Here is a 14,591-nt window from a genome sequence, read left to right as displayed (position 1 = left end):
GAGCTGATAAAGGGGAAGCAGTCTGATTATAAATTTCTCAGCTAGTGATTACTGCCGGACATTTCAAGTTAGCCCAGCATTTATGACATTGCATTTCTTTCTTTAAGTATGTTATGAACATGACCTGAGGAATAATTATTGACTCTTAGGGGAGTTTTACTATACTAATATTTATATCATGGTACTTTTCAAATTTTAACTAAAGTGTAAAATTGTAGTTATTAGTTTAGTGGGAACACTAGTCTGAATTAATGAGAAGATCTGATTTTGTAATATTATATGTGTAAAATTATAGATATAAAAGATGCAAAAGTAACTTTTAGTAACGTTCTTTAAGAAAAATATCCCAAGTACCCTCACCTCCACTGTGTGAATCTGATTAGTTCCATGTGACAGATTCTCAGCACCACTTGGTTTATATATCTGTTTAGTATGCTGTTTTATTAAGAATTCTTGTGTTGAAATAATGTGTCTTATTAAGAAGTTACCCTAACCAGTATGAAAGTAGCTCCCAAATGCTTGTGGGTGTTACCACCAATTTATCTTCAGTCTCCCTACATGCTTTATAAAATGATGAGTGCTAATATTGTGCATCAATCCCTTGGGCTTCTCTGGTGGCGCAGTGGTTGGGAGTCCGCCTGCCGATGCAGGGGACGTGGGTTTGTGCCCCGGTCCGGGAGGATCCCGCGTGCTGCGGAGCGGCTGGGCCCATGGGCCATGGCCGCTGGGCCTGCGCGTCCGGAACCTGTGCTCCACAGAGGGAGAGGCCGTAGCAGTGAGAGGCCCGTGTCCCGCAAAAAAAAAAAAAATCCCCATTAATTCAGGAATTTTACATCAGAGTAATGGCATTCGGATGTCTGTGGATTACAGTTATGAGCACATTATCAGTATTTTAAATTAGTTCTTGAGCTCTTCTGTTAGTAACAGTACTATAGCTTTTGTATTCGTTATAATAGTTGCTTTTACTGTTTTTCACCAGTGAGCCAGAACTTGAGGCCAACAGACTGAGGGATGGTTGTAGTGTGTTGCTGGTTACTACTGCTGAGCGTTGCCCTGGGCGTCTCTACACTCAGATTTGGAGCCCAGCGTCTGCCTCTTGTAGATTAGGAGTTTGGACAATAGGCCCTCTCTGGGTCTTCCAGTTCTAAAATTCTCGGTTCTACTGGGTCTGCTTTTTTTTTTTTTTTTTTTGTGGTACGTAGGCCTCTCGCTGCTGTGGCCTCTCCTGTGGCGGAGCACAGGCTCCGGACGCGCAGGCTCAGCAGCCATGGCTCACAGGCCCAGCCGCTCTGCGGCATGTGGGATCTTCCCACACCGGGGCACGAACCTGCGTCCCCTGCATCGGCAGGACCCAACCACTGCACCACCAGGGAAGCCCTGGGTCTGCTTTTATAACAGTGGAAAACAATTTTATAATTAACACCATTTGTTTCCCATAACTAATGTGTACAAATCTTTGGCAAGTTAAACATAAGCTAATATTTGCTTGGCAAACCTTTTAAGTCATAGTGCTCTACACAGCTGAATATGGCCTAACACTGGTTCACTTTACTCATCGCGCAATGACTGCTCCATTGTAGGTATTTTGTATGCGCTACCTGAGTCTGAACGAGAGCTACAGGGCTCCATCCAGGATCTGTGTGTGATGTGGTGGGAGAGAGGCCTTCCTGCCAAGGAGGACATGGGGAAGACTGCTTTCGTCATGCTGCTGAGGAGAAGTCTCAAGACGAAAACAGTGTGTTTGCTTTCTAAAGTACATGCTGCGTGTTACTTGAAAGTGCAGGTGTTTATACCAGTTAGTAATTGTGTTTGCTTGCGAGAGGCCTGGCCCAGTGGCTTTCAGTTAGGGTTTTGCACTGGAGGATATTCAGAGGTGGGCAGTCGAGGGTGGGCAGAGGCTCCACGTGTGGTCGTACGCAGGCTTTCTCCCCGTCTTCCTCGGTATGTGGCCTTTGAGAGGCTGTCCCCATGGTGGGAATTGCTCAGGGAAGGACAGAAGGGGGTGGGGTGGTCAGGGAGGGCCTGCAGACCTGAGGGGGCGCTGGGCAGGAGGGCAGCCAGGGTGGGGCTGTGGACTGCAGCCCAGGCCTGAGGAAGCTTCGGCGGGGCCAACAAAGGGCATGGTGAGGGTCGAGTGTAACTTGGGCTGTTTCTCATCCTTCAGTCTTTGGTATACAATTCAGAAATCCAGAAAAAGAGCAGTATTTTTCCCTGATCAAACAACGGCAGATACTTATGTTCATCTTAGAAAATTGGGCAAATGAAGAAGAGGGAAAATGAGGAAGAGAAAAATCGTCCATAATCCCACAGCCAAGGTGACCCTTGTGATTCTAGGGATCTTTGGGGATTTCTCTTTGACCGCCCCCCTCACATCTTTACTTACTTGTCACAGGTTCCTACAAAGGTACCTACAGAGTGAAATTTGTAGGTCAGTGGCTTTGAACTTGGAGCTCTTGGTACACATTGCCAACAGCTTTCTGTAAAGCTCGCAGCTGGTCACGTTCTTACCACCCGTGGGAGAGTCCGTCTCACTGTGGTCTCCCAGGAGCAGTCAGTTATATGGCAGAAAAGAACATTTTTGGCTATGTCCTCAGCTAGTGCTCTGACTTTCTCTGCTGGCCATAGGAGTGATTTGAAAAATCCTGGTTTGTGTCAGAACTTAGCCTTAAGCCATCACTGGTTTGCCTTTTTAAAATCCATTTTCACTGCCCTTTTTGTTCAGCTTTTAAATCAAGACTCTATTTAACGTCTTCCTTATGTTCTACACCTGTGCCTTTACCACAGTAGCCGCTAGCCACACAGGGCCATTTACATTTCAAGTTAAGAAAGTTAAAGCTTTGTTTCCTCGGTGGCACCAGTCCCATGTCAGTTGCTCCATAGCCGGCCGTGGCTGATGCTCCACACTGGTCAGCATAGACTCATCCTCGTTGCACAAAACTGGCGAGCAGCACTGTCTATCGACGTCTCTGCTTGCTTTTGCCTAGGTTTTAAGAAAATGTTCTCTAGAGCTCCATTTGCAAATTTCAAGATGTTTTCTCTTGTCATTATTTCTTTTTTTGATGATATAAAATAGTCTCATAGTTATTTTGAAATGTGACCTTACCCTTTATAAAAAAAAACTCAGACGTTTTTCTTTTCATGTCATTCCCAGGGTGCAGACATCTGTCGGCTATGGCGTATCCATCAAGCTTTATATTGCTTTGATTATGATTTGGAGGAAAGTAGAGAAATTAAAGACATGCTGCTTGAGTGCTTCATAAATGTTAATTATATCAGAAAAGAAGAGGTAAATGGTTTTTCTTTTTTGGTGTGTTTGTGAACTGCTTTTTAATGGAAGTTTTTCTTAAGTTCATGTGTTTGCTGTTTGCATCATGCTCAGTGTATTAATAAAAGAGTCAGCTTAACTATCAAGAGCTATTGTATTTTTTGCAATTCATTTTTACTGCATGGCAGTGTTAAGCAAACGTTTTCCAAGTCCTTGTGTATTTCATCATTAAATCAGAAGGTAACAGGTGGCTGTGGGAATCCTGGGGGAACCATGATTGCATTTTAAATTAAAAATGAATAAAAATAAGGTTGAGCAAGCACTTCCCCATGGATCTGACCCTCTGCCCTAATTCCAGGTTAATTGGCATATAACTCAAACCCATCATCACACAGTATTCTTGGTTTCTTTTTCCTACCCATCCAATAAATCCAAAGAGAGACTTCTGGCCCAGTGCTACATTGTCCACTGGTGGTGACTCCCACATGTGGCTATTGAACAGGCTCATGAAATGTGGCCAGTCCAGTTGTGGCCTTGAGTGAAAACTACACACGGATTTGAAACTTAATACGGGAAAAGAATGTTAAATATCTCGCTAAAAATTTTTATATATTTATTACATATTTAAATGGTATTTTGGATATATTGGACTATATAAATATATTATTAAAGTTAATGTAATCTTTTTTACTTTTATTAATGTGGCTACCAGAGGATTAAAAATTGCAGAGTGGCTTCTCTGGTTCTCTTGGACACGTTGGTCCGTTGTCTTAGGAGTTTTCTGTAGTTGTTGTAGATCGACTGTATCTCCATGCCGGGGATGCAAAGCACATTTTTTTATTATAGAATGTAGCCTTCTTCTGATTACTTGTGGCCTGACAGATCTGATTGGAGGCAAAAGGAGGCAGTTGTCACCCCCCCGAAGGATGTGTGGGGAAGGACCACCCAGAGGAGGGGGGGGGCCCTAAATGAAGAGTTTGCTCAAGGTTTCACCCTCACAGCTGGCCAGGGGAGCGAAGGATTTGACCCCAGTTTGCCCACTCCCCATGCACAGTCTCTGCTGGCGAGGTTAAAGGGCTGTACCAGATGACTGGCCACACTGGCCAAGACCTTCAGCCCTCAGGGTCAGACAGGCTGTGTTCAGACCCCTGTTTGTCCACTGAGTAGGTGGTGACCTTGATCACACTCCTTTCAATCTGAGTATTTCCTTCTGTAAAATAGGAACAGCAGGTGCCCTCTCCCAGGATTCCCTTGAGCGGCACACGAGGCCATTCATAGAGCTTTTAGTGCCTGCAGGACAGGAAGTGCCTTGATTGTGCTCTTGCTACTCTCCCGTCATCATTGTTGGGAAGACGCTGGATGCATGGCCTCTGCCCTGAGTATCCCAGGGTTGTTGTGAAATTTGGGAGAGTAAAGAAGTTACGAGTGGATTCAGATAAATAAACTTTATTTATATTGACTTATACATAGCAGTGGATGAAGTGTGCTTGTCTCACACATACATATGTGCCGGTGTAGACATAAATATACACGTGTGTGTCTTAAAGCTCTCTCTTTTTTTAAATTGATGTGCTCTTTTGAATTTAAGGTATCTAAACTTAGCTTCCTAATCAGTCATTAATTTGGTCATGTCAGTTTCCAGTCATTCTTGGTAAACAATAAATCTCTTCTGTACTCTACTGGCAAGTTACTTCCAGTAAATACTTTTTTTTAAAATTTATTTGGCTGCACTGGGTCTTAGTTGCCACAGGTGGGATCTTCATTGCCACATGTGGGATCTTTAATTGCGGCATGCATGTGGGATCTAGTTCCCCGACCAGGGATTGAACCTGGGCCCCCTGCATTGGGAGCGCAGAGTCCTAACCACTGGACTGCCAGGGAAGTCCCAGTAAATACTTTTTAAAAAACTTACCTGTTGCAAGCATGGTTACCCTGCCTTTTGTATCAAAGTGTGTTGTGCGTCTGTGGGACTCCAGACACTGGTGTGCTGGTAGCAGTGAGAAGGTGATGGTGCCCTTCACAGGCAAACTCTGGGCAGATGTATTTTATTCCCCCTGTAGAGAGTAAATATAATCTTGCTTTTTAGGTTCACATGTGTAATCTAGTAGTATGCATAAAAATTAATATTACATGATATATGTATGACATTTATAACTACATATAATATATGGGGACTATATGTATTTGAAGATTCTACCTTGGCAAATACTCAGCCTCTTAACTTCATAAGCCCTCGGTTTTGTCGTTTATAAAAGATGAAATGAAGTGACATTCAGTTCCATTCCCACCCCAAGATGCTAGATTTCAAGCATTCTTTGATTTTAAGTTGTGGAGACATCAGGACAGAGCCAGAGTGAAGTGCTGATGCATCATTTAACTTGACTACTGGGCTGTGGGGTAGCTATCTGGGTCACCCTGTGGTCGGACAGGAGTAGCCCAGAGGTGCCTGCTGCTCCGCCCTCCACGGGGAGCCTCCCACCTTCTGCTGCTGCCCAGCTCAGTCCCTCCGAGGCTCCCGCCACCATCCCCACACAGGGCTGCCACCAGAAGCACTGTGCTCGAGTGCAACTTCAGTGTGTAGATTCTAACTTAGAAGTATGGATGCTTCCTTGTTGGGTGTAGCAAACTTTAGTGTTACTACACTTTCAACGAATGTTTGTTTTTTGGTTCCTGGGAACTTTTTATTTGGTTGCAATTTTAACATTATATTCTATTTTTTTAATTTATAGGGAAGAAGATTTCTTAGTTCTCTCTTCAACTGGAATATAAATTTCATTAAAATGATCCATGGGACCATTAAAAACCAGTTACAAGGATTACAAAAGTAAGTATTAAGGGTAATTAATATTTTGTGCTTAGTGTGGTTTTGAAAGTTTCTATGTGACCTGACTTTTTTTTTTTTTTTTTTTCGGTACACGGGCCTCTCACTGTTGTGGCCTCTCCCGTTGCGGAGCACAGGCTCCGGACGTGCAGGCTCAGAGGCCATGGCTCACGGGCCCAGCCGCTCCGCGGCATGTGGGATCTTCCCGGACCGGGGCACGAACCCATGTCCACTGCATCAGCAGGTGGACTCTCAACCACTGTGCCACCAGGGAAGCCCGAGTGACCTGACTTTTAAATTATATTAATGCATTAGAAGCTTTAAAAATTATCTCTTAAACTATTATTTATTATGTACTGTTGTATCACTGGATATTTTTTTTCCTTGCTATAGGAAACCATTTTTTTGCCGTAGTGACACTGAAATTAAGATTTTACTTTGTGGTAGTTCTTTAAATAGTCAAATTATTTACCAGTTAAATTTCAGCTTCAATCATAGTAAAGCCCATGTCACTAGCACTTCTGATACCTTTGGACGTAATGTGCACTGTGCAATTTCCCGTGGACTGAGCTATGTGGTTGGTGGGAAGAGCCCTTGGGGAAGGGGCTTGGAAGCATGCCCTTGTGCGAGCTCCTAGCCTCTGGGCCCTGAGAGCATTTGGAGCTATCTGCTGGATTCACGGCCAAGTACTTAATCTGCTCCGGGGCTGAAGGAGGCTGCATTTTTAATTAATTAATTAATTATTTTATTTACTTATTTATTTATTATTGGCTGCGTTGGGTCTTCATTGCTGCGCACGGGCTTTCTCTAGTTGCGGCGAGCAGGGGCTACTCCTCGTTGTGGTGCACGGGCTTCTTATTGTGGTGGCTTCTCTTGTTGCGCAGTACGGGCTCTAGGCACGTGGGCTTCAGTAGTTGCGGCACACAGTCTCAGTAGTTGTGGCTCTCAGGCTCTAGAGCGCAGGCTCAGTAGTTGTGGTGCACGAGCTTATTTGCTCCACGGCATGTGAGATCTTCCCGGGCCAGGGCTCAAACCCGTGTCCCCTGCACTGGCAGGCAGATTCTTAACCACTGTACCACCAGGGAAGCCCGAGGCTGCATTTTAAAACCGAATCCTTGTGTTTGCTTTGGCAGCACATATACTAAAATTGGAATGATACAGAGTAGATTAGCATGGCCCCTGTGCAAGGATGACACCCAAATTCGTGAAGTGTTCCATATTTTTTACAGATTGCCTACAAACACATGAAAGGATGCTCAACATCACTAATCATTAGAGAAATGCAAATCAAAACTACAATGAGGTTATCACCTCACACCAGTCAGAATGGCCATCATCAAAAAATCTACAAACAATAAATGCTGGACAGGGTGTGGAGAAAAGGGAACCCTCTTGCACTGTCGGTGGGAATGTAAATTGATACAGCCACTATGGAGATTCCTTAAAAAACTAAAAATAGAACTACCATATGACCCAGCAATCCCACTACTGGGCATATACCCTGAGAAAACCATAATTCAAAAAGAGGCATGTACCACAATGTTCATTGCAGCACTATTTACAATAGCCAGGACATGGAAGCAACCGAAGTGTCCATCGGCAGATGAATGGATAAAGAAGATGTGGCACATATATACAATGGAATATTAGCCATAAAAAGAAACGAAATTGAGTTATTTGTAATGAGGTGGATGGACCTAGAGACTGTCATACAGAGTGAAGTAAGTCAGAAAGAGGAAAACAAATACCGTATGCTAGCACATATATATGGAATCTAAAAAAAAAAAAAAGAAACCGAATCCTGAAACTCTTGAGGTGGGCCTGGTTACATCAGGCAGCTGTGTAGGTATTGAGCTGGGATGTGATTCTGGATCTCTGATTGTTTACTAGAATGCTTTCTCCTGTTCCCTCATTTGCAGAATGTTTAGGTTGAACCAGCAGATTTTTTTCCTAATTATGGATCTAAGTCAACCCTGGTATTTTAGGGCTCCCTGTACCTGAGCGAACTAGTCCGGAAAGTCCAAAATGATTTCAAGTCAAAAAGTGTACTTATATTTAAAGGTTTTTTACTTAAGGATTTGGTTCTGGGCTATGTGTCATAGTTTTATAGGAAATAATAAAGTTCTGGGGAAGCCGGACTGAGAAGGAAGAAATGGTTTGATATTTCAGTCCTCCTTCTCTGGACTTTTGTTTTCTACTTTCTACTGCAGGTGGATAACATATCTCTGTTTTGCAAAGCACTAGTCCAAAACAGTTTCTTCTTCCCTAGGAGAGGAGAGTTCCTGAAATGATACACATTAAAAATATAATTCTTCTGACTTGCATTAAAATTTTTTGATTTTTTCTTCTAGATCTTTGATGGTACACATTGCAGAAGTTTATTTCAGAGCTTGGAAAAAGGCTTCAGGGAAAATATTAGAGGTATTTCCTTTTCATTTTATGAAATGTTAACGTTTTTATTGTGTTCTGGTTACTAAATAAGTAGCTACAGTAGGGCCATTTGAGACCTGTGCTGATGCTTGTCTGTCACACTAAAGCCCATGGTGAGCGTCCTCCACGCGCATTCAAGGTCACGTCCGTGCCTGAGCACAGCCTCAAGATGCCCGTGACTTACTGTGCTGTGTAGTTTGAGTGGAATCAAGACTTTTGCCCCAGGCATTTTGGCAGCTCTAGACCTGTAGTGCCCAGCCACATGTGGCTGCCGGGCCTCTGAAACGTGGCCAGTCCAAACTGAGATGGGCTGTAAATGTAAGAAACTCACCAAACTTGGAAGACAGTGTGGAAAAAGAAGAATGTAAAATATCTCGTGGTTATTTAAAAAAGAATATTGATTGCATGCTGAAATGATAGTGTGTTGGATATATTGGGCTAAACAAAATATATTATTAAAACAAGTTTACCTTTTCCTTTTTCTGATTTTTATGTGGCATCTAGAAAGTTTAGAATTGTGTTTGTGGCTTGGGTCCTGTTTCTTCTGGCCAGTGCTCCTCGGTACCCTCAGGCCACCTCTTTCACATCATCTGAGAATTTAAAGACTGTGTTTTAATACAGCTAACCTTTAATGACTATAACACCTACATTCTGGCTGTGTAATTCACAGTCACAATTAAACATTCACAGGCTCTTTTGGAAAAAAATCAAAAGAAAGTGTCTTTGTCTGATATCCCTTATGTTTTTCTCATACTAGGTTCTTAGATGTGTTTTTTTCTTTCTGAGAGTAAAATTTTTACTCTTAAGTCATAAAGGGGTCTTTCCTCCTGGGGGAGCAGGCCCTGGACTGGTGGGGGTGGGGAGAGGGGAGGTTAACCACCGGATGTTTGGAGTTGATTTCTGCCCACTCTGCTCTCCTGCCCAGCTTAAGCTTTGGTTAACTATACTGGGGTCTATCACTGACATCTACTTCTAGAAGACTAAAACTTACCACTTCTATTCCCCTGCTGACAACTTGTAGAATAGTTTTACAGTGTATAATTTTTTGGAGAAATGGCAGAACCGGGACATTGTTATGCATTTTTTTGCATTGCTTTATTACTGCATGAAACTTGTTCACAGGAAGGAGTATTTGTTCCCCTTTTCTCCAATAGTGGTTTAAAAAATAGGCGTTTGTAATTTAAAATTTAATTTTGACTAGATTTGTACCAAATTAGTACTAGCAATTTGTACTTCTCAGCTTCACTCCCTTCCCTCTCTTCCCTCTGTCCCTTCAAGTTTTTAAAGCAAATTCCAGACGTGACACCTTATTTATGTGTACTTCAGTATGCATCTCTAAAAAGTATGGCTATACAGTGCCATTATCATACTTCACAAAATTAACAATAATTCCTGCGTATTTAAAAAATTAATTGGGTCATATTTAAATTTCTCTGCTTTGTTTAAAAAATGTCTTTTTATAGTTTTTTTTGGAATCAGGATCCAGCAAGTCTCCCAATTGCATTTGCTTGTTACAGCATTTAAATCTCTTAGAGCGTTCCTCACTCTTCTCTTTAAAAAAAAATGTCTGCCATTGATAATGTTGAAAAGCCTGGGTCAGTTGCAGGATGTCCATGTTCTGGTAGTTAGCTCTCAGGGGTCAACTTCTGTGGCCCAGACACTTGACTGGCAGTGCTGTGTGTCTCCTATGTCATCGCAAGTCAGACAGTTCAGAGTTAATGGAGAAGAGGTAAAAATGTTAGTAGCAAGTTTTCCTTATCTCCTTCCCTAAAACCATGGAATCCTGGGTATGGAGGCAGAATGCAGGCTAACACACCAGGCCTTCACTGTCCTGGCTTGAACGAGGAGCTGCCACATCCCCGCCCCTGCCCCGCCCCTCTCTGTGGCAGCCCTGAAAGGTGGTGTTTTGGTCAGTTTGGAATCATGGCCCCCACCTTAGAGGTAGTTCATTGTCTGTTCTGGAGGGGCTCTTGGAGCATATCCAGTCTTCTGAGATTATCAGGATGACTCAGGAGAGGGTGCTCCCCGGCCCCCCCTCAGTCTCTGAGCCCTGTCTGGCTTGAACCAGGCTCCAGTGCCCTGCTATTTAGCACAAATGTGATATTTCATCAAATAAGACAAAGGAAACTAAAAGTTCTCTTTGGTATATGAAGATGAAAGGAATTCTAAGAGGTGTAGACTTAAAGTCGAAAAGCTCTGATGAAAGGATCCAGGCTTTTTCCCTCATGAAATAGAAGATGAACAGATCAGATGGTCCTTTTGTGCTCTAACCACTGTGATGCCTGTCCTGCCGTCTGTGGGAATGCACTCACCCAAGTTCTCGCGTTCGGTGTCATTGCAGGCCATCGAAAATGGCTGCATCCAGGACTTCTTGTACCATGGGGTCCACCTTCCTCGGAAGTCTCCAGTGCACACCAGAGTGCGCGAGGTGAGCCACACTCTCACAGCACTTTTGAAAATCATGTCTCATCTTTTTTGTTTTCAGATAATTGTTTTTGTGAAATTTTGTTAAGCTTTCACAGGCATCCGTTAAAAGGATTTCTCAGAATCTTGATGCTTGGAACCTGGGACTTTTACCCTGCCACCAAAGTTTTGATTAGGAAAACAAAGGTCTATTGTTAAGACATCAGAACTTTATTCAAACAACTTTAATTGAATTTATTCGACATAAAAATGCATAGAATCGTCACTTCCTTACTGCCACTACCACTGTTTTCAAAAAAAGAGGCTATTCAAGATTATTTTTTGTTATTTACTCTCATACATTACATTTCCACTTTGTATTCTGCAAACCAAATTGAGTAAATGCTTTGATAGTTTCTCTTGATACAATTTTATTTTTAAAAGGTAGTCTCAGAATTTGGATATGGATTTTATCCTCATGTTGTGCATGATCTGACTAAACAAGGCTCTGCTGTCAGTGGTTATTACACTGATAGGAGTTGGCTAATCACAGTGACCCTGGACTGACTAAACAGGGCTCTGCTGTCAGTGTGGTTTTTACACTGACAGGAGTTGGCTGATCACAGTGACCCTGGGGAAGGAATTGGAAGGTCTGGTCTGTGGTGCTGGTCAGTGCCCTAATCCAGGGGCGACGCCTTCTTTGCTTTCTGTTAGTCTTGGCAACTGTGTGTCAAGCTAAGGGAAGAAAGGCTACCTCTTTATTTTTTTGTATAGTGAAACTATTATTTGTAGGACGTAAATTTACTAATTGTATTAAGTTTGAATGGACAAAAAACATTTCTTTTATGTTTTTGATGATTTACTTTGCATTATCCAAAGATAAAGAACCAGGGATAAATATATCCACGTGCCCCTTCCAAGCCCCCAGCACACACACAGTCCCAGGTGCTTCATAAGCTGTAGGACAGTTGGGGTCACTTACTTCATGTGTATGATTTGGCGTTTCAGATTCTATTTAATCATAAAGAATAACGTCATGTTAAACTGTACAGATGTGTGATGTAGTTGCTTCACTCTTGGACCAAGTAACTAAAGACTTTTTCATACCTGATTTTCTGCTGTGATAGTGTGAGTGATTAAGGTATTGTAAGTATAGGTATCATCATTTGTTAAATTTATGGAAAAATGCACAGAAGGAATTGAAAGGCAGAATATTAGATTTCACTTTTCAAATGAAATGTATTCCTGGACTCCAAGTAATTGTTCCTACTGCTTATAACATATTATAGCTTCTTTCTCAAATCCTTTTTTTGATAAATATCAAATTTACCTGATAAGTCATTTTATTGCTATATTGAAAGAAGCTTCAGGAAATACCTTAGGAGTCATTTGAAAGTAAGAAATCGTCATATCATTGATGAAAATCTTCTAAAATTAGGTAGTAGTAATGGTTGCACAACTCTGAATATACTAAAACCCACTGAACTATATACACTTTAAAAGAGTGACTTTTATGGTATGTGAATTGTATCTCAGTACAGCTGTTTAAAAGCTTTCTATGAAGTGAGTATACCATTGATAACAAATTAATATTGTACACAGAAAAACAAATGATAGACTAAAGTCTCCTAAATGCAAAATTAACAATCAGAAAAAAATAATCCCCAGATTGTAGTTTTTAGGGCAAAATTGATTCAAGTTTGCTTAAAGTATAATCTGTAGTTTTATAGCCTAATTTAAAAATTTTTTGCATTTTTCATTAATATAATTTTAGCTCCAAGAGTTGTGAATTAAGGAAAAAGGCAACATTGATTGTTGTTGGGGGCAGGAGTCTGTGAAAAGTTGCTGGAAGATTCTGGCTGGTTAAAAAGGGAGTAGAAGAGAACAAAGGGATGGAGCTAAAAGAGCAGTGTGTTTTCTGATTATCCATGAGTTTGGGGATGAACTTGACATCTAAGTTAAGTTTCTCCTGGAAAGGATCACTAGGCAGTGACACCTGTTTGAGATAAAGTCACCCCTCGGGATCTGCGGGGGATTGAGTACCAAATGCACGGATGCTCCAGTGCCTTATACATCCTCGTACACTTTATATCATCTCTAGATTACTTACAGTAACTAATACAGTGTAAATAGTTGTAAATACTATGTAACTATTATGTAAATAGTTGCTAGTAAGCAGCAAATTCAAGTTTTGCTTTGAAACTTACTGGAATTTTTTTTTTTTTCCAAATATTTTCTGTCCAGGCTTGGTTGAATCCACAGATGTAGAATCTGTGGATATGAAGGGCTGACTGTATATCCTGTTTTTGAATGCCCAATATAGGTTCTTAAAACAAAAGACGGTTGTAGCCAGTGCATTGTAGAATCAGAATGGGTTGTAGAAAGCACTTAGGCTGACTCCTTTTTCATTTGACCCTGAAGGTCAGAGGTGTAAGTGACTTTTTATGAGGTTTTGTGGCTACTGGTAGAAGAGTAGAAGCTGGAACCCAAACCTTTGTACAGCCCAAGGCTGTGGGTCTTTCTCTCCACCATAGATGCCTTTTGCATGATTTCCATGTTCTGTGCTGTCAGCATGTCTTTCCACTGTGGTTCCTGTTAGAAAGATTTGTCAAGACTTATGAATAAGGTGCAGCCTATGCTCCCTGTTGTTTCCTCAAAGTAGGACCTTAGATGCTTTTTTAAAAACACCAATGTTACCATTCTGTTCTTCTGTTCTTGGCTCTTAGGTGCTGAGTTATCTTCATCGTCAAAAGGAAGTTCGGCAGGGAGTGGAAGAGATGCTTTACAGATTATATAAGCCCATCCTTTGGAGAGGATTAAAGGTACACCTCTTAAATAGTCTCTCTCTGTTTAGAATGCTAATTAATGCTTTTGAACTTCACATACTCTAATTCAGAATTGCAGTAAGGCACTAAAAGTAAGACTTGAGGCTGGGAATGCTGTGAGATTTCGGGTGAATATTTTATTCTTTTATTAAAAGCATTTCTTAAACTGGGAATCTGAATTGGTTTAGTGCAGACTGCACAGCTGGAAGGAGGGTAGTCATGCTAATAAGTAAACCGGCAGAGCTGGGCTGTACCGTCCTGGTCCTCAGGACCTCCTGCTGGTGACTGGGGGACAAGATGACAGCACTCTGAGGAGTGGTCAGACGAGCACACGGGTAATTTTCAACACAGGTGACTCTGGTGTTGGGAGCGGGACATGATGGTCACTGTTTCTTAATGACACAAGATGGGCTTTGAAGCAAGGAAACATCTTTTAATATCTGTCGACATGGAGCTGGGAGTTCAGCTTCACTTAAGGAAGGTCTCACAAGTTTGGTTAGTTTAAATGTTACAGTTGTCTTTAATTCGTAGATAAGTCTATATTGAGACACTAGAAACATTACTTTAGGAATTCTACACTGAAGCCTTTGAATGTCAGCTCGCTCTTTGGATTCTGAAACTCTTCTTTCAACTATTCCAGGCCAGAAACTCGGAAGTCCGGTCCAATGCTGCACTGCTGTTTGTTGAAGCATTTCCTATTAGGGATCCAAACTTTAATGCCATTGAGATGGATAGCGAAATTCAGAAACAATTTGAAGAACTCTATGTATGTATTTCATGTGGTCGAGCTCTTTAAGCCTTCAGCTCTATCTGGGCCTCGTGTGGGTCCTGGCCATCCCCCCGTAAC

General features: G+C 41.8%; 1 protein-coding gene and 1 non-coding gene across 4 annotated transcripts in view; both read left to right on the top strand.

Moving 5' to 3' along the window:
* NCAPG2 (non-SMC condensin II complex subunit G2) overlaps positions 1-14,591 on the top strand; it is a 61,697-nt gene that overhangs the window by 5,028 nt on the left and 42,078 nt on the right. Inside the window, exons 5-11 of one of the 3 annotated variants that reach the window (XM_029234267.1) lie at positions 1,581-1,735; positions 3,152-3,286; positions 5,995-6,089; positions 8,438-8,507; positions 10,858-10,944; positions 13,646-13,741; positions 14,385-14,510. In XM_029234267.1, coding sequence (XP_029090100.1) covers positions 1,581-1,735; positions 3,152-3,286; positions 5,995-6,089; positions 8,438-8,507; positions 10,858-10,944; positions 13,646-13,741; positions 14,385-14,510 — 764 coding nt within the window. Of the gene's footprint in view, positions 1-1,580; positions 1,784-2,198; positions 2,316-3,151; positions 3,287-5,994; positions 6,090-8,437; positions 8,508-10,857; positions 10,945-13,645; positions 13,742-14,384; positions 14,511-14,591 lie in introns of those variants that run through there. The other 2 variants (XM_029234270.1, XM_029234268.1) reach the window with 2 other exon arrangements.
* LOC114902172 lies at positions 7,204-7,310 on the top strand. The gene has a single exon (XR_003795397.1). It is a non-coding gene; the product is annotated as a U6 spliceosomal RNA (small nuclear RNA).

The sequence above is a fragment of the Monodon monoceros genome, unplaced genomic scaffold, assembly GCF_005190385.1.
Source record: "Monodon monoceros isolate NGI ecotype Baffin Bay Population unplaced genomic scaffold, NGI_Narwhal_1 Super_Scaffold_2, whole genome shotgun sequence".
NCBI lineage: Eukaryota > Metazoa > Chordata > Mammalia > Artiodactyla > Monodontidae > Monodon > Monodon monoceros.
This window is presented reverse-complemented; position numbering and strand designations above follow the sequence as displayed.